This window comes from Ictidomys tridecemlineatus, chromosome 11, assembly GCF_052094955.1.
Source record: "Ictidomys tridecemlineatus isolate mIctTri1 chromosome 11, mIctTri1.hap1, whole genome shotgun sequence".
NCBI lineage: Eukaryota > Metazoa > Chordata > Mammalia > Rodentia > Sciuridae > Ictidomys > Ictidomys tridecemlineatus.
Window position 1 is genome coordinate 79,975,624 of NC_135487.1, and position 27,231 is coordinate 80,002,854.

Sequence of the window (27,231 nt, forward strand, 5' to 3'; positions counted from 1 at the left end):
AGAAACAAAAGTATAAAATATTCTTACATCCAATAAGTCCAAGTTCATAGAGTGAGTTGCGGCAGAGTTAGGGTTTTACTACAAGCAAGCTGGTGATTTTCATTTGTACTGGAGCATTCCTGAATAAGGTAGAGTCCTCGGGAGCTTCCTGTCTCTATGTGGCAATTCTGAAATTGGTATCACTACATGAGTAGCAAGCTGTATAAGATTTTGGAAGAGACTTGTTTAGGTTTTTGCCTGTTCCTGATCAGAGAATGGTGAGGAGAGCTGAGGTCTACTGTCTTTCAAGAACCAGTAGTTGTCAAGGTCTTAGAATTTTTACATTCTAGGACTCTGATCCTATGTTCAAAATGAACACAGGATCATGAACCAGTCTCTCCTATCTTAGAGTGGAAGTTACTGAAGGTTCTTCTCTATTTTATACTTATTTCTGGGCCTCTGCCATTTGATCTTAAGTCATTCTCACCTATCATCCCTCAGGCATGTCACCTCCATTCTGTGTACAGATAGATATGCTTGAGTTCAGGCTCACCACACTCCACCATGCCATCATTTGGAGCTAAAACACAAAGTTACCACTTATGTGGTGTAGACACTACTACATGATGACTGAGAGTGACCTATGCTTTCCTTTGCCTTTCTGTTGCTCTATTTAAAATAATGACTACAGACTCTCTTTCAACAAAAGGTCATTTGTGTCAGTGGACAGAACTGAGGATCAGATCACCTGCAGTAATTGCAAATTAATGCTCTCCTGGTAATGCATGAACTACACACTATTGATCTATGATTGAATCATAGAGACTACTGAGAAGTGATTTTTTTTACTTTCCTGAGTTTGTGTGTATGTGTGTGCATATCTGCACTTTTATTGTTTTTTCCATGATGCATTCTTCTTTCAACTGAAATTTTCTCTAATTATCTCCATTTTTAATTTCCCACAGAGAGATGACTTCTAACTTGTAATTAGAATCTGTAAAAATTCATGTTTCTGTCTCTAAAAGTCTTTTAGAAATCTACCGAACTATAAAGTTGATGCCATAAACCACATATGTAATGCCAAATACATATTTCTAACGAGCCAATATTTTGAATGATTTTTTTTATTTTTATTTAGATAAAACAGAAATCCATTTGGTTGTCTATCCAAAATTGCAGTTTGTCTAGTTGCCTGCAATAAAACATTGAAAAGTTCTCCCTAAAAGCATTTTACTTGGAGAATATTGATGATGTGATTTTCTTTTTTAAAGCAAACTTTCAACATAAATGTAAACAGTTTATTTCAGAAATAAATATTTTTAAAAGTCCATGAGAGGAAATGCAAAACTCTTGTAGAGCAAATATTTATACACATATTCACAGAATACTTCTGATATCATCCAGATTTCCTCATGTTTATGCCAAAACCTTAATTGGTAATAATTTTTCTATCTGGTAGAACTGCTCACAAGCTTATATTTTCATTGCTGAACTTGATTATGCAAGTAGTGTAGACAGAGATAATCTGCATAAACCTGGTTTTACAACTGAGTTGGAAATCAATTAAATGGAGAGATATTCTGATAGTAATTTCGTTTGCTACTTTTCATAAACCTTAAATTTATTAATATTCTATACTTCTATACTTTCTATACCTAATGTGTGACAAAGTTTAATGATTTCTAATAAAGCACTTTAAAAAGAGTTTTTCGGCCTGTAACTTTGATATTTTACTTTAATTTCTTTCACAATCATTATTTACTGCAAGAGTCACAATTAACACTGCAAAAATAAATGTGTGCCCAAATTATTTGCTTATTCTTTATTCCTGGGTAAGTCATTATCGTCTGTACTAAGAAAACTTTAATAAATGTCAATTGCATGACTAGAATTGCATAAGCTTGCTTCTCTTTCTTCTAGGAGTTTATAATTAATTAGACACAGATACAATCAGAGTTGACATTCATTTTATAACCAATCTGAGAGCTGGACCACAGCAATGAAGGCTCAGTGACATGCCAATCATTGCTGGATAATGAGAAGTTTGGCAGGATCAGGGTGGCTGGAGCAGGAGAAAACAATCAGAGAAGTGGGGCTCTCAATTGTGATACTCTAACATATTACACATCATTTCTTCCTTATAACAACCCCAATGAGAAAGGAACTAGAACTTTCATTTTATAGACAAATAAACCAAGGTTTACAGAGGTTAAATACCATGCCCAAATTAATCCAGCTGGTAATGGTGAAGCCAGGACCATGGAACTTCTGTGTTCCTATTCTTAACTACCATGAATGATGATTGAGCCTCATCAGGACACATAACAATGGCACAGGGACACCTAAAGAATATGGAAGACTACGTGTGTAGGAATATTCCACAATGAAACCCATCATTCATATTTTCAATTTATTTTTCCTTAATTGATTCTTTTAGTTATATACAACATTAGGATACATTTTTGACATAATTACAAAAGCATGGGATATAATTGGCTACAATTCAGTTCCCAGCACTTTCCCCTCCCCAATACTCCTTCAGGCTGCTTCCTCCCTCTACTTTATTGATCTTTCTGCAATTTATTTATAGTTTTCTTTAAAATTAATGTCTGTGGATATACTTGATACTGGAGTTCACTGTGTTATATTCACATATGGACATACAAATGTTCCATCAGGTTAATTCCACTGTTTTTCCCTTTTCCCATCCTTCCTTCTTCCCCCTCAATCCCCTTTGCCTACTCTACTGGTCTTTCCTTCACATTTATATTTCATCACTCCAGTCAGAATGGCAAATATCAAGAACAGAAATGATAATAAATGTTGGTGAGGATGTGGGGGAAAAGTTATACTCATACATTGTTAGTGGGACTGCAAATTAGTACAACCACTCTGGAAAGCAGTACAGAGATTCCTCAGAAAAATCAAGAAATGGAACCACCACATGACCCTCTCTTTAGAATATATCCAGAATATTGTAAGTCAGTATACTACAGTGATACAGCCACATCCATTATTTATAGCAGCACAACTCACAAAAGCTACACTATGGAACTAATGTAGGTGTCCTTCAACAAATGAATGGGTAAAGACTAGGTGGTACAAACATACACAATGACTGTAAAAAATGAAATGGCATTTGCAAATGAATGGAACTGATGATTACCATGCTAAATGAAATAAGCCAGTCCCCAAAAGTCAAAAGTCAAGCACACTGTTCTCATTTGAAAAATGTAGAAGCTAATCCAAAATGGAGTGGAGGTGAGGGACAAAGAGGGTGAAAAAGTCAAGCAAGGGAGAGGAACTTTCATCAAAATAGAGGAAAGAAACCCAACTTTCTTTATAATCAATGTGCAGTCTTTTAAAAAAATAATCTAAAAGACTAGAATGAACTGAGTTTTTTGAAAACTGCTATAACTCACTTCTCCTTTATCTCTCAGGCTTCAGACACATTCTGGTTTAAAATTAAATGGTAAACAAAATATCCTCACATTTTTTAATTTTGGAAGATGGTTAGAAATGAGAATTTTTCAAATCTATCCATAAACAATGAACTAGAAAAAAAAATCAAGATTACATCAACAGAGAAGAAGGAGGAGGAAGAGGAAGGGAAGAAGAAGAAGAAAAGAAGGAAGGAAATAGAGAACAAGACTGAAATTATGATGCACCACATTGAAAGTGATGAGTGGATCTTTTCAGAACTCAGCAACTCCATAGGGTCAAGCTTGTTGGGAGTATACTGACAGGATGCTGACCAAACAAGAGACTAGCTTTAACAACACTAGTAAACACGTATGTGCAGAAAGGTAAAAGGTGTTAAGGTTTGGTTTGTTATTCTGGCCAAGGAAAAAATAATACTCCAGTAGGAAAAGATACATAAAAAATGAAAGGAATAAATTTGAACATAACTTGGAAAAGTCTAAATCTCATTTAGATTCATTAGAATAAAGGAAGTAATCCTCAAGCAGAAAGAGAAGTCTTTTAAAAATTAAAGTGTTAATAACCCATGAGCCTCATTTTGATAAGCTAATGATTTAGTGCCACTTCAAAGATGCAATTAAGAAAAACTAAGAGTTAGGATAACATATACAAATCAAAATACTGGGGTACAAATTTGAATGCAATGATTGGAAACCCTCTTAAGGAGGGAGGCATTTATGAAGAACCAACTGAAACATATTTTTTGGTCTTTGTTTTCATTTTTTGTTACAAGACAGAAATATTTAAAATGGTACAATCTCTTCTGACCTAAACTCTTAGAGAAATTTTTAAATAATTAAGTACATAACTGGTTCTTCTATATTTCTGGAAAGGGATTTGTGTTCATATAATTTTGGATTGATACTTCATGTTTTTCAATTCTAGAAAGTTGATAATGATGTTCTACCAATAATGTAGTGTTTGGAGACATGTTCCACCAATAACAAGCATTTAAAGATATGTTTACAAGTGAAACATCTGTACATTTGGGGGGCCAATCTCCTAAGGAGTAGCAAAAAAATATTTATAAGCAGATAATCAAAGGTGAAGGAATTTGTCACTAGTCCTAGAAGAGAGCAGAACTGAAATCATACAGGATAAAAATCACTAGTTGAAAAGGAACAGGACACCCTGGAAGTACTAAGTTGAAAGAGCCCACTGAGCATTAACTTCAGGATCTAAGGTAGTGACAAAGGTGTAGTGTTGCTCTGTGGAACTGAAAAGACTGTCTTTCCTTCGAGACATGTCATTCTCCAATTTTAAAATACTTATGGTGGCCTGTAGTACCCAGCAAGATTTACCCTGTCCATGGCTCCACCATTGTCCACTGTTATTCCCACCTTTGTTCAGTGGTTGGTATCTTACCATTCCTGAAACATTTCTTGACAGGGACATTGGAGTATTCAGACTCAAACTGTAATAGAAATCAATGTTTTCTAGTTCTGCTGGTGAAATCACCTCAAGGAAACTTAAAACTATGCAAATCTATAAAATTAGGTTTAAAATGCTACTGATGAGTCCATAGCTTTCTAAGTGCTGAATGAATTAACAATTGAAAAAGACATTTTGAACTTTTAACATTCTTGATGATACATCTGCTAGGGCCTAGAGCTTTCTAGAGCTCCATGCAGTCTAATTTCTGAACTCTCTAACTTAACTTTAGAGTCTATAAAATAAAAACATAGATTTTTAAACAAATATCCAATTATATACATGCAAATGAAGGCAGCCTTTTAAAAATAATCACCTTGGAAGACACTGGTACCCCTCAGGATAATTATGTAATATTTCTTTTTAAGTTGTTTATTGAAGTCCATTTATGATCTGATGGAAAAAGAGACCAACTCTCTTCACTCATCTGGGCTCTCTTTAGCTTTTTGTTTTGTTTTGTTTTAATAGGAAATGAAATTAATTCTCTTAGTAGAAAAGTAGTTAATGATGATATTCAAAATATATTGCCTCCCCAAATGACTATTTCTAATAGCCATTTGGATGAACAATTTATGACATTGTTATTAAAGAATCAGTTACATCCAATCATAACTCATTTCAAGTGAGACAGATGGATTAGAAATATAGAAGGGCAACAAATAAAATACAATGCTTAGAAAATAATATGGGTTGAGGATAAAGCTCAGTTGTAGAGCTCTTGCCTAGCATACAGGAGCCCCCAAGTTGATCCCAGATACACACACACACACACACACACACACACACACACACACACACACACGCACACACTGAAATCCTGAATCAAAGTGCTTAAGGTAATTTGTAAAGTAAGAATATCTAAAAACTAGAATTTGTTTCAATCTAAAGACTAAAAGGGGGATTTGTAGTTCAGAACTTTAGTTAAGTATATGAAGTTGTTGACAAAGAAGTCCAGCTTGTAATAAATTATAATCTCTGTATATAAGCAGATAACAAAAGGGATGGGGATCAGGGTCAGGATCTTACTCAATGTCATTTATAGAAAGTCAAAAATTACATGTAGTTACACCTGTAAACATTGCAACTAACACATCTTGTGTGTCTTGTGTGAAGATCTAGAATCTTCATCTTGTATTAACTCAGTAAATCTGTCTTTCAAAAATAATAGATTTAATTTCAATTAATTTCCTTTGAATCTGGACTTTGATCTTTCCACCAAGGAGACAGTGTGTAGTCATTCAAATGCCTAAGGGGTTTCCACTTAATTTCTTATTTTTGCTTATAAACAACATTTGCTGCCCTGGAATCAAGATGCTTTTTAAAAATTACAACCTCTTGAAAACAACCTTCCATTAAAGTAATTAAAAATAATGTAATAATTGACACAGTAATTAGAACTTCATTGAATGGATACTAAGGCCATGTTTTTTTCTATATATTATTATAAGGATAGAGGGTTTCTATTTTTTTAAAATATCCTCTTAAAAATTATTTTTAAAATTGTAAGTGAAATACTTATTAAATCTAGAAAATAAGAAACTGAAGAATGAAAAAGTAAAATGTGTCTATTTTAACTAGTTATGGGGAAGTTTTGATGTTATTTAAAAATCACTTTGAATGGTGCTAATCTTCACATAGTGTATTTTGGCTTTAAAGTGAATGGCGATGTAAGAAAAAAATTAGAATTCATTGAATGAATACTTACCATAAGTTACTCTATGAAAATTCTGAAAATGGTAAGATAAATCTTTCATCACCTAACGACGCCCATCAGTGAAGGGGGAGCACGGAAGAATCCATGTGCATTATGACCAGGAGTGTGGGTAATGCATCTGCACTCATGTGGAAACACTGTAACCATGCTGCTCTAGTTACTTCTTTCTTTCTTTAGCTTTAATAAAATAATACATTTCCTGATCACATTAAAAGATTCCATTTAGCTTGAACTAGCTCCATCAGAGTGACTTTGATTATTGCTAAAATTGATTTGGTTATCTGAGGCCAGTGAATGACCGTCACGTAACCGTGACTCTCCACAGCAAATGCTCACTAAACTACTTCTTTCTGTTGTATCTCAGGATTTTCTATTAACTTTAGTGACAAACCCACACACAAAAAGATGGAATATAAAAAAATTACCCACACAATCTCAATGAAGGCACAGGTCATAATTGTACATGTGTGAATTGATGGCTTCCTATAATTTCTGAAATCCTGAATCAAAGTCCTTAAGGGATTGAATTGTAATGGCAATATCATTAAATTAAATTATAGAAATTCAGTCAGTGAAAAACAGGTAATATAGCACTTATATTCTCTATCTGTATAGAATAGAGGAAGGTGAACATTCTATGATGAAACCTGTAACTAAAAGGAACTGTCTTGGTCTGAATTTAGGTTACGATACAAATCCCTGAACAGTTTTTAAATCAGAAATTAAATACCAGTGCCCAGATCAGAGGAAGGGGATACAGGACTTTTCCTCTGGGAAGGCAAGGTCTGGGACCAATTAACAAACAAAAACAGAACTTAGACAGTATTAGTTTATTATAGATCTTTCTTCAAACTTCTTTTAAGGCAAATAACTCATTTATTTACTAATATCTTTGTAAATAACTCACTAATTGGCAATCTGAAACAAATTTCTTTGCCTTGGGTAGCTTCCCCCCAACCCCCGGAAAAAAAGATTTTAAGACCTCATGAGTTTATGAAGAGTTTGAGATTATAATTAAACAAGGTATTTATAAATTTCAATACCTGAAATTTACTGATAATTTTCATCTGTCCTCTTTATAGTTATAATTTGCATATTCTAACTAATGAAAGGCTGTCACATAAGATGAAAAACCGGGGATTTCAAAGACACTAGGAGTTCACTTAAATAAATTAGAAGTCATTTGGGTTGACTGATAAAGTTGTAAGAGCAGCTGCTCCGGAACCCCAAATCATAATTGGTTTGTATCTTGCAGGACAGTTTATTGCATCTGGTTCTGGTATGATGGTTGTTTGTGCTCCTGGAGCATTCAAACTAATCTCTAGCTAATTCCTTAATTTTTATATTCAACATCTTTTGAAGCACGTTTCCCCAATTTTTTGTATGTTCAGGGTATACAACATGATGTTTTGATATACATGTATTTAGTCAAATGAGCTCTGCAGCCAAGTCAATCAACATATTCTTCATTTCACATCTTGTTATATTTCACATATAATAAACCATGAGATATTTTTTTCTTTCTGTGTCTGGCTTAGTTCATTCAGTATAATTTCCCCCAGACTCATCCATGATGTTACAAATGGCAGAATTTCTTTTTCATTAAGGGTGAATAATATTCCATTGCCCATATATACCAAATTTTCTTTATCCATTAGGTTGTTTTCACATCGTGGCTATTGTGAATAATATCTCAATGAATATAGAAATGCAGAAGTATCTACAAAGTGCTCATTATATTTCCTTTGGGTATTTATCAAGAAGAGGGGTTTCTGGGTCTTTTGGTAGTTCCTTTAAAAAAATTATTGAGGAATAATGTCTGTACCAATTTACATTCCCATGAACAGAAGAAATGGGTCTGTGTTCACTACACTCTTGCCAACACCTGGTATCTTTTGTCTTTTTGATAATAGCTGTTCTAACAAGTGTGAGATGAGAGCTTATTGTGGTTTTGATTTCTATTTTTCTGATAATTAGGGATCTTGAGCATCTTTTCACTTGTATATTGGCCATTGTTATGGTTTAGATATGATGTATTCCCCCAAAACTCCTGTTAATGCAGGAATATTCAGAGGTAAAATATCAGATTATGAGAGCTATATAACCTAATCAGCCTGTCCTAGTTTGAATGGACTGACTAGTTGGTAACTGTAGGCAGGTGGGTCATGGCTGCAGAATGTAGATCACTGGGGGAATGCCCTAAAATAATGTATTTTTCCTAAGTCCTCTTCTCCCCAACCCTCTCTCTGTTTCCTTGAGGCCATGAGTTGAGCAGCTTTTCTCCACGGGCCCTTGCCCCATGATGAGCTTCCTTACATTGGGCCCAGAGCATGAAGTTAGTCATCTATGGGCTGAGACCTCTGAAACCCTGAGTGCTAAATAAATTTTTTTCTCATTTAAGATTTTCTTATTGGGTATTTTGGTCACAGCAATACAAAGCTGACTGTAACAGCCATTTATATGTCTTCTTTGGACAAATGTCTATTCAGATTCTTTGCCCATTTTTAATTCATTCCTTCCTCTCTCCCTTCCTTCCTTCCTCCCTCCCTCCCTCCCTCCCTCTCTTCCTTCCTTCCTTCTTTCCTTTACCCTTATAGAGTTGTATGAGCTCCTCATATAATTTGGATACTATTCCCTTGAAAACTACAGGTTTGCTAATACTTTTGTCTCACCCACATGCAGCCTTTTCATGTGTTGTTCCACTGCCAAGCAGAAGCTTCTTGTTTCCATGCAATCTTACTTGTTTATTTTTCCTTGTGTTTTCTGTGCTTTTGTAAAATTGTTTGTGGTTGTAGATGAACATAATACCTTTATTGTGTTTGTTTATTTTTACGTGGTGTTAAGGATGAAACCCAGTGCCTCACACATGATAGGCAAGTGCTCTGCCACTGAGCTACAGCCCCAGCCCCTATCTGTGCTTTTTGTATCATAAAAAAAAAAAAAAAAAAAAATCATTGCCAAGACCAACATCTGGTCTAGCAAGTTTTCCCTTATATTTTCTTCAAGAAATTTTACAGTTTCAAGTTCTATATCTAGGTCTTGAATTCATTTTGAGTTGATTTTTGTGTATGACGTAAGAAAAGGGTTCAGAATTTTTCCATTCTATTTCAGGTGGATACCCAGTTTTCTCTCTCAAATCCATTTATAGAAGAGACTATCCCTTTTTTCATTGTGTCTTCTTGTTATCCTTTTTGAAAATTAGTTGACTATATTTGAGTTTATTTCTGGGCTCTTTAGTCTGATATATTGATCTGTGTATCTGATTTTTTATTGGTACTCTGTTGATTCTTATCACTTTGCATTAAAATTTGAAATCAGGAAGTGTGACACTTCCAAGTTTGTTTTTATTTCACAGAATTGCTCTGGCTATTCATTGGCTTTTTTTTTAATATGAACATTAGGATTATTTCTTCTGTTTATGTAAACAATGATACTGCTCAAGAAACTTGAAAAGAAGAACAAACTTTTATGGTCTAGATATGTAGTATTCCTCAAAACTCATGTGTGAGACAATGCAAGAACATTCAGAGGTGAAATTGTCAGATTATGAGAGTTGTAACCTAATCAGTGGATTAATCCAGTATTATGGATTAACTGAGAGATAACTGTAAGCAGGTGGTGAGTGGCTGGAGGAGGTAAGTCAGTGAGGGAGTGCCTTTAGGATTTATATTTTGTCCCTGTTGCAGAGTTCTCTCTGCTTCCTTGTTATGTCCTGAGCTGCTTTCCTTGCTATGCCTTTTTGCCATGATGTTCTGAGCCACCTTGGGCCCCTAGCAACAGAATTGGCTTTCTATGGACTGAGACCTCTGAAATGATGAACCCCAAATAAACTTTTCCACATCAATGTCGTACTTTTCAGGTTTTTTGGTTACAATGTCAAAAAAACTCTAAAACACAACTACATCTAAAGTTATTAGCAAATAAGGGAATAATAAATATTGGAGCATAAACATGTAAAATAGAGACTAGAGAAAAAATAGAAACTGACTGAAAAACTAAAAATTGGTTTTTGAAAAGATAAACAAAAAACATTTAGCTATACTAAGAGAAAACAAGAGTAGATCCCTATGCATAAAACCAGATTAAAGAGGAGACATTACAACTGATACCACAAAAATATAAGAATTTCAAAAAACTTCTATGAACAATTACATGTAAATTAATTGGATTACCTGGAAGATATGGAAAATTTTTAAACATGCACAGCCTACGAGGACTGAATCAGAAAGAAATTTAAAAAATCCAAACAGAACAATGATAGGAGACTATGTGAGTAAAAAAAAAAAAAAAAAAAAAAAAAAAAAAAAATTCTCATCAAAAAAACTCAGTACCTGAAGATTTCACTACTGATTCCTACCAAACACTTAAAATAAAACTTATATACTTCTCTGACTCCTACAAAATACTGAAGAGGAGGGAATGTCTAAACTTACTTCATGAAGTCAGTTTTATCCTGATAATATAGTCAGATAAAAACTCTATAGGAAAAAGATTATAGACCAATAGCCCTAATGTACTTAGATGCAAATTCAACAAAATAATAGCAAGTCAAATTCAACAGCATATTAAAAGGATCACTGAAATTATCAAGTGGGATTTATTCCTAGGATATAAGGATGGCTCAGGCTATACAAATCAATAAATGTGATATACAACATTAACAGAATAAAGGATAAAAATCAAGTCATCATCTCAGAGATGCAGAAAAAATATTTGACAAAATCTAACATTTTTTTCAATGATTAAATTCCCAACAAATTTTACAAAAAGTGTACCTTAACACAGTTAAAAAATCATACTTAATAGTAAAAAGTTAAAAGCTAGGATTAGGAACAAAACAAGAATGTTTACTCTTCCCAATCCTGTTCAACATAGTATGAGAAGGCCTTGTCAGAGAAATAACACAGGAAAAAGAAATGAAAAGCATCCAAAATGTAAAATGAGTTGTTAAATTTTTCATTTATATGTGATAATTTTCTACATAGAAAACCTGAATACTCCACCTAAAACAAAAGAACTCAGTAAATTTGAAGGATATAATATCAAAATATAAAAATCAGTGTGTTTCTATATACTCACAAATAAAAGAAAAAGAAATCAAAAAAGCAATTTTCTTAATTCTGCACTGTTCTACAATATTTTGTGCTGAGAGCCATAGCCAAGTAGGAATGACACATGGCATTTTTGGTTGAAAGGTGACCCCAGAAAGCCATTGAGATGATAATGATTATGTTAAGATGTGCATTCAATTGGAGATTAGACCCCTGCTGTCTGCCTAGGCCTACTACTTTGGAGCTCTCAGGACTCCTGGAGAGTTCCCATTGGTTGGGGAAGTGCGGTAGGAGGGAATTCCGGAGGAGGGAGTAGTGTGTCCTGGGAGGAGCCTTGTGGGGTGGCATTTGGCATTTTTTCCCGGGAGCATGTGTGGAGTGTGCTGGTGGAGTTCAGAAATAAAGTTTGTTCCTACTTCAGTGGCTTGTGATTTGTGCCCAGCCAGACTGTGGCAATTTTGAGAATTTTATATTTTAATTAAATTTTAAATTAGCAAAACTGTGTGCAATCAAAACTAGAGGATAGTTTTCTTTAGTAGCAAATTCCCTCTATTCATTGCTTTCAATTTTTATAAAATCTTATCTACTCAATAAAGATCTTTTTTTACCTCATGACATTTATCATCTTAAATACCAACCAATATACTCATACTTTATGCTTATAATATATTATCCCTCTTCCTCATTAGAACTTTTGGCATAAAAATTAGGAGTAAATTTAATTAAGGAGGTAGACACTTTATATACTGAAAAATATAAACTATTGATGAAAGAAATAGAAAAATACACAAATTTAAAGATATACTGTGTATATATACACATATACATAGTTAAAATGTCCATACTACCCAAAGAGATCTACAAATACAAAGCAATCCCCATCAAAACTCAATAGCATATGTATAGAAGCAGAAAAAAAAAAAGATTCACTAAAGCATTTTTAAGGTAAGACTATAGGATGTTTTCCCACTGAAAGGTCCATGTCAAATAACCTTTAAAATAAAATAATGGAAATAAAACAGTACTACCAAGAATGGTACGTTCAGAAAAACAAAGAGGATTTTCAGTTTATAAAATGTAAGATATTCTATAATATTTTATGAATTTTATATTTAAGTTGTATTTTCAATTAGCAACAATGTAAGCAAGCAATATAATAAGCTAGGGTTTGTTCACTAAAATATTCCTGGATTCACTACCTTCAATTTTTTTTAATAAAAATATTATCTACTCAATGAAACCTATTTTCCCCACAGCATTTGTCATCTTCTTACATACCAGCCAATATGCTTATGTTTCATATTTATCACATCATATCTCTTTCCTCACTAGAATATGTAATGCCCATGAGATAACAGATTTTGTCTCTTTCATTCACAAAAATATTCTAAATTCCTACAACAGTTCTAAGCATATAATGGGATCTAACTAAATACTGAATAAGTTAAGTGAATGGATGATTCTGTTGATGCATATTGATTAATAAGGAAGGCATGTTTTATCACATTGATACAACTGATTAAAAATATACCTTTTAAGTTTTCAACTATGGGTACTTTTTATAAAGTTGATTTAATTTTCAAACATATTGATTCATTTAAAAATTGAATTTAAATTACCACTTTAAGTATAAATCTTTATTTTGGTAGTGAATTCACCCACCTACCTTTTCCATGTTTATATGATAAGTAGTATATGAAGAAAAAAACAATCAACATATTTACCTAAATTACTATTTATGAACCCATTACTCCAATTTCTATACTCCAGTGTATAGGCACCAATATCCAGATATTTTAATACATTGTATTGTATTTGTTTACTCAAATAGTTTGTAAATAATTAATTTTGTTTTCCATGCTTCATTTCTGGGTATAAATAATTACAAAAGAAGATCTCATGATTAGGACTGGAGAATGGGACTGAGTTGGGTCATAATAACATGTGAACAGAAGGTATCAGAGAAGTGGGAGGGCAATTAGGGAGAGGTAAGGTCTTTTAGGTGAATGAAAAAGATGTGAACTAACTGTTAGAGAGAATTTGATAGGAAGTATAAGAAAAAAAAGGATGAATTAAAAGAGATTCTGACTAGGACCCAAGGCCCAGCTGGCATTAAACTCTGTGAATTTGGAGTAAATCCAATTGGCAGAGTTACTTGAATTTCTCTAATAATATTCAGCAGCCCAGAAGTATAGAAAATGAAAGGTTATATTAACCCAGGATTAAGGACTAGAGCAGGGTGAAATTCAGTTACAATGGGAGAGAGAGAAAAAATATTACACATTCTCCACCCTGTTGAAAGGCAAGGAGAAAATTATAAATTCAAGTGTTTTTAACTCATGACCATCCAAAGTATATCTTAATACTGATTTTTATTCATAGTTTAGCTAAAGTTGGTTAAAAATTTCTTTTTCTGATGAATAAAAGTCCGACTCAAACTAATAGTACAATTGGTAAACAATCTGCAATTTTTAACCAGTATAACCCTACATGTGAAAATTTACATTTTTAACAAGACCATTTGGGAGCCAATATTTTGCAATGCTGCAAAGTTTTGGTATCATTTAAAGCCAAAGCAGAAGAGACAAAGAGTTCTTAAACTAAGTGAAATCTTTTACCCCCTCCTCTTCATAATTTTGGTTAAAATTTTTAAAAAAATCACAAAACAAAAACAAACTACAAACACATTAACTTAACAAATTCATTCAACAAATATTTAGCATGTTCCTGAAACAATCAAGCAGTCAACACATGGAGTGAGCATTGGCTTATGATGAAATCTAGAGAAAAGATAAAATTGAGTCAAAGAGATTTCTTCTCTTGGAAATTTGAGCCAGCAGATATTAAGCTAGTGAGTCATTTCATGTAGAAACTGGAGCCCAAAGGGCACCATGTGAGGAGGACCAGAGGGTCATAACCATGATGTGCTGGTCAAAAATTCAGAGGACAAGAAAACATGGAAAGGAAAAGAATGGACAGAAATTCAGATTCCTTTGAAAGAGAAATCAAGGGCCCACGAAAGAGAGATAGTCATAGGTATTTCCCAAGAACTGCCCTATGGCTCTTCTGTTCCAGTTCCAGAGTCTGTTCATGTATTGAACACAATAAGCTTCCTTTTCCTAAAATTGTCTCAATGTTTCTCTGATTTTCTCCTCTTGAGCCTAAGCCAAAGCTGAAATTGGAGTAATTATTTCACCATGCAGTATATATAATATTCTACATATGTTTGCATGCTAAATTCCATACAATGAGCACATCTTTGCACTTAGGATACATGATGTTGGTTTATTTTTCTGGGTTTTCCTCTCTTTCTTTAATCCTGACTCTTAAGCAGTAAGCCAAAGCCTGTACATGCAGGATTTGAGTAGAAATGGAAGACTACTTCTGATATTCCCATCTTACAGATCCTTTGAGGTGGGATAGGCAGTGTGACCAGGCAGTTTTGTTGTCATGAAGCCCTGGATCTGAGTTCTGGCTTTAACACTAGTTGTGTGATATTCTCCATACCACCTTCATTCCGTCAGCCTTAGTGAATGTCAATAAAGTAATACAAAGAAAAGTATAGAATTATTTTCCTTTTGTGGGGGTTGTAGAAATACCATATGTTGTGGCAGTACAATCAGTACATGGCAGACAGTTGACAACCTTCAATTCCTAGGGTGACATGATGATGATCATATGTCTGGCAAGGAGCAAGAGTCCATTCTGAAACCTATTCATAACCCATGTGCTTCTTCCTATCCAGGTATTTCTTTTGTATTCATGTAAATATATTCAGATCATATTCAAGCCCAGACTTCTGTTATCTTCCAGATTCTATTTGAAGAAACTGCTCCATATGCTTTCTTCCTTCCCCATGTCCCCAAAGTGCCTTCTTTTATCATTTACTTTCTTCTTAAGGAAATTTCATTAGCCATTCTTTTCTTTCAAGTCTTCTGGCAATAAGTTCTCAGTTTTTCCTCAATTGAGATGGTCTTGACTTTCTCTTTATATGTGAGAAACAGGGATTCTGGGCTGACAGATTTTTTTTTTCCTTCAACAATTGAAAAAATATTTCCCTACTTCCTTCTGGACTCCAAGGTTTTTGATAAGGAATCCACTGTCATTAGAATTTTGTATTTGTTTCAGATAGGTGTCATTTCTCTTTAGCTACATTTTAAATTATTAACATATAATTCTACAAATTAATGGATTTCACTACAACATTTATATATCATGTGTTGATCATATCTACCTTTCCTTTCACCCAGTCTTCTCCTTCCCTCTCTCCTTACTACTCTCCTTACTACTCTTAGTTCTCTTCCCTTTCCCTGATAGTCCCTCTTCAACCTTCAGGTAATCTTTCTTTCCTTATTTTCTCTCTCTCTTTTCTTTGGTTTCCAAATATGGGAGAAAACGTGATAATTTTTTTGCATAGCTTACTTTGCATAATATGATATCCTTCAGTTTGTCCATTTTCCTGCAAATGACAGGCATGAATTCTTCTATATTGTGGAATAATGTTCCATATTTTCCTTATCCATTCATTTATTTATGAATACCTCAACTGATTCCATATCTAAACTACTGTGAATAATGCTGCAATAAACATGGGTATGCAGATATTTTATATACTTGTTTCATGTTTTTGATATTATGCTTGAAAGTGGAATAGCTGGTTTATATTAGAGTTCTATTTTTAGTGTTTTGAGAAACCTCCATACTGTTTTCTATAGCAGCTGTACAAATTTATGTCCCTCAAAACAGTGTATAAGGATAGCTGACAAAGATTTTCACCCATTCTGTAGATCATTTTTTTTTATTTTGTTGAATATGTTTCTTTTGCCTTTATTGTACAGAAGTTTTTGATTTGATGTAATCCCATTAGTCAATACTTGGTTTTGCTTCCTGAGCTACTGTATTTCTATTGGCAAAATCACTGCCTGTGCCAATGTCTTGGAGTGTTTCCCTCAGTTTTCTTTGAGTAATTTTAATGTTTCAGATCTTACATTAAGGTCATTGGTCCATTTGGAGTTGAGTTTTGTACAAGATAAGAGGTAGGGGGTATAGTTTCAATCTTCTACTTGTGCCTATCCCATCTTCCAAGCACCATTCATTAAAGAGGCTATCTTTTCTGACGTGTGTTTTTGACACCTTTGTTGGTCAATCCTTACTTGCATGCAGATGTATGGGTTTATATATGGGTTCTGTATTCTGTTCCATTGGTTTACATGTTTGTTTTTATACTAATACCATATTATTGTTGTTGCTATAGATTGCAGTATATTTTGAAATCTGGTATTGTGTTGCCTCCAGCATTGCCCTTTTTGTTTAGGATTGCTCTGGCTGTTCATGGACTTGTGTGTTTTCATATAAACTTTAGGATTGCTTTTTCTACATCTTGAAAAATGACATTGTTTAAAATGAGAATTACATTGAATCTATAGATCGTTTGGGGTAATATGACCACTTTAACAATAGTAGTTTTCCCAACCTAAGAACATGGGAGATCTTTACATATTCTGTGTCTTCTTGCATTTCCTTCTTTGATATTTTATAATTTTCATTGGAGGGAATTTTACTTCCTTAGTTTATTCCTAGATTTTTTTTAGATTATTGTTTTGGGACTTCTTTCCTGATTTCTTCCTTAGTACATTCATTATCATTGCATAAAAAAGCTACTGACTTTTGTATGTTGATTATGTATAATGATACTTGGCAGAATTTGTTTATTAGATCTAAGAGTTTTTTGATCAAGTCTTTAGGGTTTTCAAATTATAGACTCATATCATCAGCAAACATGGATAGTTTAACTTCCACCATACTATCCATACCCTTTTATTTCTGTCTCTTACTTTACTTCTCTGGCTAAAATTTCTAGTACTGTGTAGAATATGAGCTATGAAATTGGTCACACTTTTTTAGGGGGGAGTGTTATTGGGGATTGAACACAGGGGCACTTGACAACTGAGTCACATACCCAGCCCTATTATTTGTATTTTATTTAGAGACAGAATCTCACTAAATTGCTTAGCTGAGGCTGGCTTTGAATTTGCAATCCTCCTGCCTTAGCCTCTTGAGCTGCTGGGACTACAGGCATGCACCATTGTGCCTGGCTTGTTCACATTTTTTTTTTTTTTTTGCATTGCTGATATTAGAGGAAATACTTCCAGTTTTTTCCATTAGTATGATGTTGATGTTAGGACTGTCATATTTGGTTTTCTTTCCACACCAAATTGATTCAGGATTTTATTGTGGAGCGATGATGAATTTTATCATAGGTTTTAGTTTTGCATCTATTGAGATCATCATGTGATTTGGATCCTTAATTCTCTTTATGTGTTGTACTATGTTCATTGATTTGCATATATTGAACCATTCTTGCATCCCTAGAATGAAACTACCTTGATCAAGATGTATGAACTTTGGACTGAGCTGTTGAATTCAATTCAATTGTTTTATTGAGAATTTTTGTATTTATATTGACCAGAAATCTTGGTCTTTATTTTTCTTTGCTGTTATTGTTGTTGTGCCCTAATTATGTTTTGGAAGCAGGGCAATATTGGCTTTGTTTAATGAATTCTATTTTATAAAATAGTTGTAGAAGTATTTATATCATTTCTTTAAAAGTCTGGTAAAATTAAGCACTGAATGTATTCATTTCTGGGTTTTCACTGTTGGGAGACTTTTTATTTCTTCTTGATTCTCATTACTAGTTGTTGATCTATTTGAGAATTTAATACCCTCTTGCTTAAATTTTGTTCAGTCACATGTGTTCAGATTTTTTTCTGTTTCTTTTAGATTTTCCAAATTATTGGCATTTAACATTTCAAAATATTTATTAATGATTGTTCCAATTCAGTGGTATCCGTTGTCACATCTCATTCATCTCTACTTTTATTTATTTGGCTCTTTCTTTCTTTTGGTTTGTTCAGATAAATTTTGTCAATTGTGTTTTTAAAGTACCAGCGTTTTCTTTAATGGATCAGTTACATTGTTCTTCTCATCTCTATTTTATTTATTTATGCTCTGATCTTTATGATTAACTTCCTTCTAATGATTTTGGGTTTGGTTTGACCTTGAGATCTATCTTTAGATTATTGATTTGAGACCTCTCTTATTTTGTTTTTTTTTAATGTAGGTATTCATTGTTATGAATTTCTCTCTTATTATGCCTTTGTTGTATCTCATATGTTCTGGCATGTTCTATCTCAATTTTCATTTGAATCTCAAGGTTTTTTAATTCCCTTCAATTTCTTCAATATTCACTGTTTGTTCAATAGTGTTTTGCTCAATCTGCACACATCTATATAACTTATGAAGTCTCTCTTCCTGTTGTTTCTGTTTTCATTCCACTGTTGCCTGTTAACATGCAAGAATTTATTTGAATTTGTTAAGATACTTTATGGCCTCATATGTGATCTATTTTGAAAAAGTACCATGTGCTAATGAAAAATGTGTATTCTGCACTTCTTGGATGGATATTATATTACAAAGATATTTTGTAGATATCTGTTAAGTTGTTAAGTTCATTTGATTTATAGTATAATTCAACTCATGCCTCTCTTGATTTTTTTTTTTTTTGGTCTGGATGATCTATCTGTGATGGTGGGTGTCGAAATCATCCACTATTTTTTTTGGGGGGGGATCTATCTCTCCTTTATTTCTAGTAGTATTTATTTTTTAAAGTCCGATACTCCAACATTGAGTGTATATATATATTTTTAATCATTATATCTTCTTGATGACCTTCATGAGAATGTAGTGACCTTCTTTTTCTTTTTAACTGATTTTGATTTGAAGTCTGTTTTGTTGGCTACAAGTATAGCTACTCCTTCCTGCTTGTTGATTCCATTTGACTGTAATGTCATTTTCCAGACTTTCACTTTCAGATTGTGTTTGTCTTTGTAGTTGAAGTGAGTTTCTTGCATGTACCATATTCATGGTTCTTATTTGTTTTATCCAATCAACTTATCTGTATCTTTTAATTGGAGAATCAAGATCATTCAAGACCATTGATGAAAAATCTGTAGTTGTTCATTAGGTTCTTCTGAATAGTTTATTATGTTCATTTCTTCCTGTCTTATACATCTTAGACATTTAATGGTTTACCATATTGACAATGTTTGATTCTTACCTACTTATCATTTGCATGTCTATTCTTCTAGTGATATTTATTCTTTCCTGTGCTCAAATGATTAAGTTAATTTTTATTGCTTCTCTGGGGTTAGTGCTCATGAATTCTTTTAGCCTATGAGTACCTGGAAAAGTCTTTATTTCTTCTTTGATTTCAAACGATAAGCTTGCTAGATATAATGATAAGGGTATTCTTTTCTTTAAGGATTTGAAACACATCATTCTACACTCTCCTGGCCTTTACAATTTCTTCTGCAATGTTATTCTGTAGGGTTTGCCTTTAATTATTACTTGCCAATTTTCTCTTGCAGCTTTTAAATTCTATATTCTATACTCTTAAGAATTTAACTATACTATTATGTTGTGTAAATGTTATTTTCTGGTCATGTCTATCTGGCATTTTAAATTCCACCTGTATCTGGGTATCTAGAGCAGAATGCAGAGCTTCCCAGATAGATTCTTTCTGGAGTCATTTGAGTTGTGCCTTCTGAAATCAGTACAGATACTGATTTCACAGCATGTCAATGATGTAGGGCAGAATGTGGAGCTCTCCAAAGATTCTCACCATACATTTTTATGCTGTGTGCTTAGAGGGCAGAGGCACTATCAACTCTGCAGCATGACCTGGTATACCACAAAGGGCAGAGAAAAGCTGTAGTCCCATAGATCTCGCTGATAGGGTATGGCTTTGGGTTCTGTACATTCTGCTATCTATGATCCTGGTGTTCCCAGCCTTGGCTTTTTCAAGTTGTTATATTTGGCTCTTCTAGATTGTTACATGTGACTGCTCATTGCCCTGGACTCTGATATCTGGCCTGCTGAACCACTGATTCTAAAGGGAAGTGACTTTCATTCCCTTGTGTGCTTCAGTCTGATCTCCCACTGCATAAAATTCTCAGAAAGTTGCTGTCAGATTTTCTCCCACTAGGTTTGAATTGACTCTTGAGCCTACTTCCTGATATGTCTGTGTAGTGTAATTTCCATGAGTTCTCAGAGACAGGAAAATTCAGGGGTCTTTGACTCCCAGAACAGTAAGTTCAGAAAATTAGGACTCTTCTCAAGATAGCTCCCAGTCATATCCCCATGAGAATATTCAGGCAAGGGCAGAGAACTTCTCCAAAGCTAGTTTGCCATGCAAATCTTAGGTCTATTGTTTGTTTAGAGTATATTTCTATACAATACTAAATCCTGTGCCAGTGGCGCTCACTGGAACTCTTCCTCACTTATATTTACCTCACAGAAGGGGCACTCCCCTTCCTGTGCTTCTATGTGATTGATACTGGGCTGTTTTGTTTTACCCTCTATTCCATTATCCAAAGTCTCTGCATGAATTAGTCAGCTTTTAACTCTTAAAAAATGCCTAAGAAAAACAACTTAGGAGGAAATTTTTTTTTTTTTTCAGAGCTTCAGAAACATCATGGTGGAAGGGCATGGCAGAAGAAACCTAATACCTCGTAACAGCCACAAAGCAGAAACAGAGAAGGAGGCAGGGCACACTTCCTCCAACTAAGTCCCACTTTCTATAGTTTCCACCATCTCCCAATAATCATCAAATTATTATTTCATAAGTGAATTAATTTATTGATGAGGTCAATGGATCAATTATCCAATTATGTTCCAAGAGCCCCACCTCTGAACAATGTTGCCTTCAACACATGAGTTTTTCAGGGACACTGAAGATTCAAACCATAACACATGGTTTCTTGGAGTATTTGTCTGTCTGCCATTGAATTCCAGCATTCTCCTATGGTCACTCACCTCATGAAGAAAGTGCACTGCAGTGTTTCATTTTACCTCACAGAACAGGTGAGTTCTGGGTGCCGCTAAACCTTGTCTTAAATCTCTCTTTTGCTGCTTCCAAATCTTTTCCTTTGTCTTTAGTTGCAAAGATTTTATTATGATGTATTTCTGTATAGATTTATTTGAGTGTATCCTGTTTGGGGTTCCCTTGACTTCTAGGATCTATAGTTTTATATCTTTTTTAACAAATGAAGAAGTTTTCAGTCACTGTTTCTTTTTCATCTCTATTTTCTTTCCCATCTCCTCTGTGACTGATAAACAAATGTTAGATTTGTTATTATATTTTCACAGTTCCCACAGGCTCTATTCAATTTATTTTCTTGTATTAATCTTGGATAATTTCCATTGCACTAATTCTTTTTTCTGTTTTCTCCATTCTATTGTTGAGTACATTTTTATTTCTCGGTTATTGGATTTTTTCAATCCTAAAATTCTCATTTGATTCTAATGAAAATTATAAATTTTCATTTAATTCTAATATATTCTCTATTTCTTTCTCAGGAATTTTTTGTCTTATTTTGTTGTACATTTGTTTCAAGCATGTTTTCTATTGCTTATTAATACAATTTTATCATAACAACTTTAAATAGATGATTATTTATTTGTAGATGATTCTAACATCTCTAATATGTTGGTGTCTGTATGTACCAACTGGCCTTTTATCATGTACCCTAAGATCTTCCTGGGACTTTGTAGAATGAGTAATTTTCCATTGAAATATTATTATATTGGGTATTAAGACACTCTTCATCTTATTTAAACTTTTTTTTTGTGGGGGCTGGCTTTCTGGATATCACACTGAAAAGGGAAAAGGAGGGTGCTGTCTTTTTACTGCCATATAGACGTCAGGTTCCCTATTTGATGTTTTCTGACACCCAACAGGCATGGCTCCTTGCTATGTATGACTGAGAGAGAATAAAAGTCTTGGCTCAATACTAAGCTTAACTAATAGCTCCTTGGATGGGAGGGGCATGAGTATTTGTACAACATAATATTATAGTTAAATTCCTAAGAGTATAGGACATGGAATTTTAAAAGCTGCAATTTTAAAACCTACTTGGTTTTCAATGACACCATAAAGAGAAAAAGCCTTATTACCACAGAGTGGTAATCAAAGACCTGACTACCAGTAGACATTCTTTATATCACCCAAAGGTACAGGATGAGGGAAACCTCATTACACTCAGGTTGAATGGGAGTTCAGGCTTCCCACATGCAGAAGCTCATTGTTGCCAGTGGGGACATGGGTCTGCCTAGAGTGGGGAGATACTTATTCTAGGATCCCCACTTGTCCTTCATACAAACGGATTTGGGAATGCAGTTTTTACATGTGATGTTTGGCTAAAGTAGAACAGTTATTGTCCAAAACTCATCTCCTTTACTATACTGCTCCTTTCCTTGTTCTGTGGCTATAAAAAAGTAGGCTTTTCATCTACATCTCTGTTGTTCCTGGGTTGCTGGCACCTAGTGTGGCATATATGAGGAAACAAGAATCAAGTCATAAAACTCATCACTCTTTAATTCCTTAGGTTTTGAGGTTCCCTAGCCAGTCTGCCTTCTCACCCATCTTTCAGAGTCTTTTCATGTTACTTACACACACACACACACACACACACACACACACACACACACACTCAGGTTTCTGTTGTACTAGGGAAAGCACACAGAAATTTAGGTCTACTCCACATTCTTGGAAGCAGAAATCTACCTTCATTTTGATATGTGTATAATTTCTACCTTAATTTATAAATTTCATAAGACAATGTTAATTCTGATAGTCAAATGTGCAATACAAGATATTTGCACTCAACCTTTTTGTGTTTTGAGAGAATGATGTTAAACTCTCTGATTTTAATTGCCATTAATACATCATAGTGAGAAGTCATATTAATGGAGTTTTATTTGAGAGATGATGGTGTAGTTATTAAATAAAAAATTTTATTTAGGTCAAGTCAGACTTCAAAACATGAATATCTAGCCCTTCAAACAAATGCTTATGCTAAAATGTGCCAACACTTTTAGGCCTATGTTGAGCAACATTAAAAAAAACTAATGTATAGATAATGAAAAATGACCAATTTGTATTATTTGTAGCAGTGCTATAGAAAGTACAATTCACCACATCTCAAAGCATCCCTTTGTGAATATGAGGGTCAAGTTACCCAGTATCTCATCACAATAAACAAAACAATTAATTTTTTATATTTTGAAGTTGTGAGACCAATAATTTTTTCTCTGTGTGCCAGGAAATACAGAGTCAAGTTTGGTAATCCCTCCAGTACCTTGTAGCACAGATCATGTATTGGGCTTATCCTTGATTTCATTTTATCTTTCAGTGAAAATTTTATTTTACACAGATTCTTCTTTCATGTATTTTGTTAATCCAGTAATACAGTAAGCATTTGGTACCTAGTCTCATTTATTTTGGAGACAGATGGATAAATGAATATATTAACTAAATATGGAGCATTAGTAAGTCCTGTTCAATAGGACAGTAAATGAACTTTGGGTTTGTTCTCTACTCACAAGAGGAACTCAGTGAGTGCTGCCACTTAAATCCCACACCTCTTTGTTAGAGGACAAACACAAATAGTACCTGTAAGACTGATGCACCGCTGTGGAGAAACTGAAGGCCACTTTCAGCTGAATCAATCCCACCAGTGGCCAGAATAGGAAATCCAGGCAAAGCACGAGCAATGGAGGTCACAGCTCTCAAAGCAATAGGTCTGATTGCTGTCCCTACAGAAAATGAGCATTAGAAAAGGTTAACACATTGACCATTGGAAAATGTCGCTTTATAGTTATCATATGTGAAGTCAATATTGTATCAGGCAAATTTCACATTTCTTCATCTCTGTTTAAGATATATACATGCATAATATATAAACATTATGTTTCAGAGCATGTTAATTTGTCAATGCATGTGTATGTAAGAAATTTAATGCTATTACTGAATGCAGACAAGTTATGAAGTGGGTATATCAACCCTAGAACTCTTGCATAAAATACATGCAAATTACAATTTGACATACAGCAATGTGTAAAGATTGTATGGAATGTTCAAGCATCTGTTTCAAAAAGAACAAGGAACAGCAGGTTCTGAAAAACAAAACCAATCACATACAGTACATAAATAGACATACAACTCTGTTATGTTTCTGCAAAGTCAAAAGCAGCTGGTGTGAATATAGATGCTGTAAAACAAGCAAGGTGCTGACAAAATTGCAGATTCCATATTTCTTTGTACATATATTTCAAATACTTTGAGAAAACAGCATGAGCCTAATGTAAATTTCCACATATTAGAAAATTTTAACCAAATTAAAGAGAATTTATTAGAATCTAGTAATTATAGTGCATGTGTCTTCATACATCTGCGTATAAATTTATTTTTCATTAGCCAGACATTACCAGTTGATCTTTTCCATAATAGTCATGAATATTGCCTGAAAGGACAGAACACCTTGTGGTCACTTCAAACATCAATACACTGTACAGAAGCTCTTTTGGTCCTCAAGTATTAAATATCCTGAAGAGCATCAATGATTATGAAATAGAGGAAACATTTGGATATTCCTGGCATTCACTCAGAAATCAACAGTCCTTTAAGGTCATTTTCTGAACTAAATATAGATCTTTTTATGTAAGAATTTGACATTGCCTTAAACCAGGGCTTAAAAAACAACTCAAACATCAACTGATTCAAAGTTGTACTAAAAGGCATGTAGTACTTTTCATCTCCTCTGTTGCCACAAGCACAATTATCAGCATTGTCAATATATATTTACTGCAGTGCTCACTTCAAGAAAGCACTTGGCACTTTGCTTGGGATCAGTGGCTTTTAACCTGAAAAGGCTATATACTGTATGGTAATGACTGCAATGATATTCAGGAAAAGGCAAAACTATGGAGACAGTAAAAAGACCAGTAGTTGGGGAAGTAGTAAAGGGAGGATTTTTAAGACAATAAAAATACTGTATGTGTGATACTATAATGATGGACACATGTTGCCATGTATTTATCCAAATTCATTAAACACACAATGCTAGGAGTTAACCCTGATATGATCTATGGGCTTTCGGTACTAATGATGTATCAGTGTATTCATGAGTTGTAACAAATTTATCACTTCAGTGAAGTATGTTGATAATGAGAGAGGTTACCAACATATGGGGGCAGCTGGTATATAAGAAATCTCTGCCTTTCTCTCAGTTTTTGCTGTGAATCTAAATCTATTCTAAAACAATAAGTTCTTTAAAAAAGTCAAACTTTTAAATTCTGTTTATATCAATTTCAGATAGATATAACTTATGCATAAAAGGTGCTTTTGCACTTAAAACCAAGTGGAAGTGTGGAAATTTGTGCTTCTTGTGCTAAACATTAAAAAATTTCCTCTATTTAGTATTTCTTAGTCAAAAGATTCTATGCTGATACTTTAAAACTTCATAATAGACATTTAGCACACATAAGTATTAAGGCAAATTAGAAATCGGAGATTGAGATTATATTTTTATATCAAAAGATTTATCAATTATATCTTTGTGTTTGAACCATAAAGGAAGCTAATATAGCAGACACAATTTATGTATATATATGCATTTATATATACATATGAATAGCTCTATTAAAAAGAAATCTAAATGAAGATAAAAGTTAAAGGAGGCTTTTACAGAAATCTACAACTTAAACCCTCAGATAAGTATACAGTATCTCTGCATAATATAACTGACATGCTCAATACATACTAAGCTAATGGGTTCTTTATATACATGTTACTTTGAAGTAATAAAGAAATATTGGAATTCAAACTCACCCTTATTTAGTTGACCCAAGAGACTAAAGGAAATTTGAACTAAGCAGATAAATAATTTATTTCTAACTGCACTGTTAGAAGACTATCATTAACACTAAGGGGTAAAATTTCAAAGTGGTATACAGGGATTTGGCCACATATTCCAATTGATATTAATGGACATCAAATGGCAAAATCCCAGGACACAGCTTTGAAAATTTAACCAGTTTCATTTAAAGGGCAACATTATTACACAGGTGTTAAAAAACATCAGCAAATCCTCATTGGCATTTGAAGATGTTGAATTACATCAATATGACATATTCTATTTCATGTTTTTCTTCATTTTCTAAAACTTTTCTAATCCATCTAATGAACATGAAAAATTTTAAAACTAATAGAGTTGTCGTTTTTAAAAAATATTAAGGGCAATTATGTTCTAAGAAAATGTGATTCAAAAATGAAGAACCAGATCTTTCTGCTGCTGGGCAACAGTAAATTTTTTAAGTAAGTTTTTATTTCCATTATAAACTTCATTTGATTTTTTAAAAAAATAACTCAACTAATTTAGTATGACAGGCAATCTACCTCTTCTCAGCATTTTTATGGGGAATAGATTTTATAAATGGTTTTCATTCTCCAAGAAAGGTTTCTCAAAGGAAACTAGAAGTAGGTAAAAGGATCGTTCTAAATTGTAATACAGAATTTTTTTTTTAACTTTCAAGATGACAGGAATGAAGAAATAATAAGTTCAAGACAAAAAAAATTTGGTGCAAAGAAAAATATATATGCAGGGCACTGTAGCATATGCCTGTAATCTCAGTGGCTTGGGGAGGCTGAGGCAAGAGAATTATGAGTTCAAAGCCAGC

The 27,231-nt window shown here is 33.6% G+C and overlaps 1 protein-coding gene across 1 annotated transcript in view; it reads right to left on the reverse strand.

The window, feature by feature from the left end:
- Positions 1-27,231, reverse strand: part of Dpyd (dihydropyrimidine dehydrogenase) — a 778,600-nt gene that overhangs the window by 124,920 nt on the left and 626,449 nt on the right. Inside the window, exon 19 of the mRNA XM_078026796.1 lies at positions 24,167-24,309. Within this exon, the coding sequence (XP_077882922.1) occupies positions 24,167-24,309 (143 nt within the window). The remainder of the gene's footprint in view (positions 1-24,166; positions 24,310-27,231) is intronic.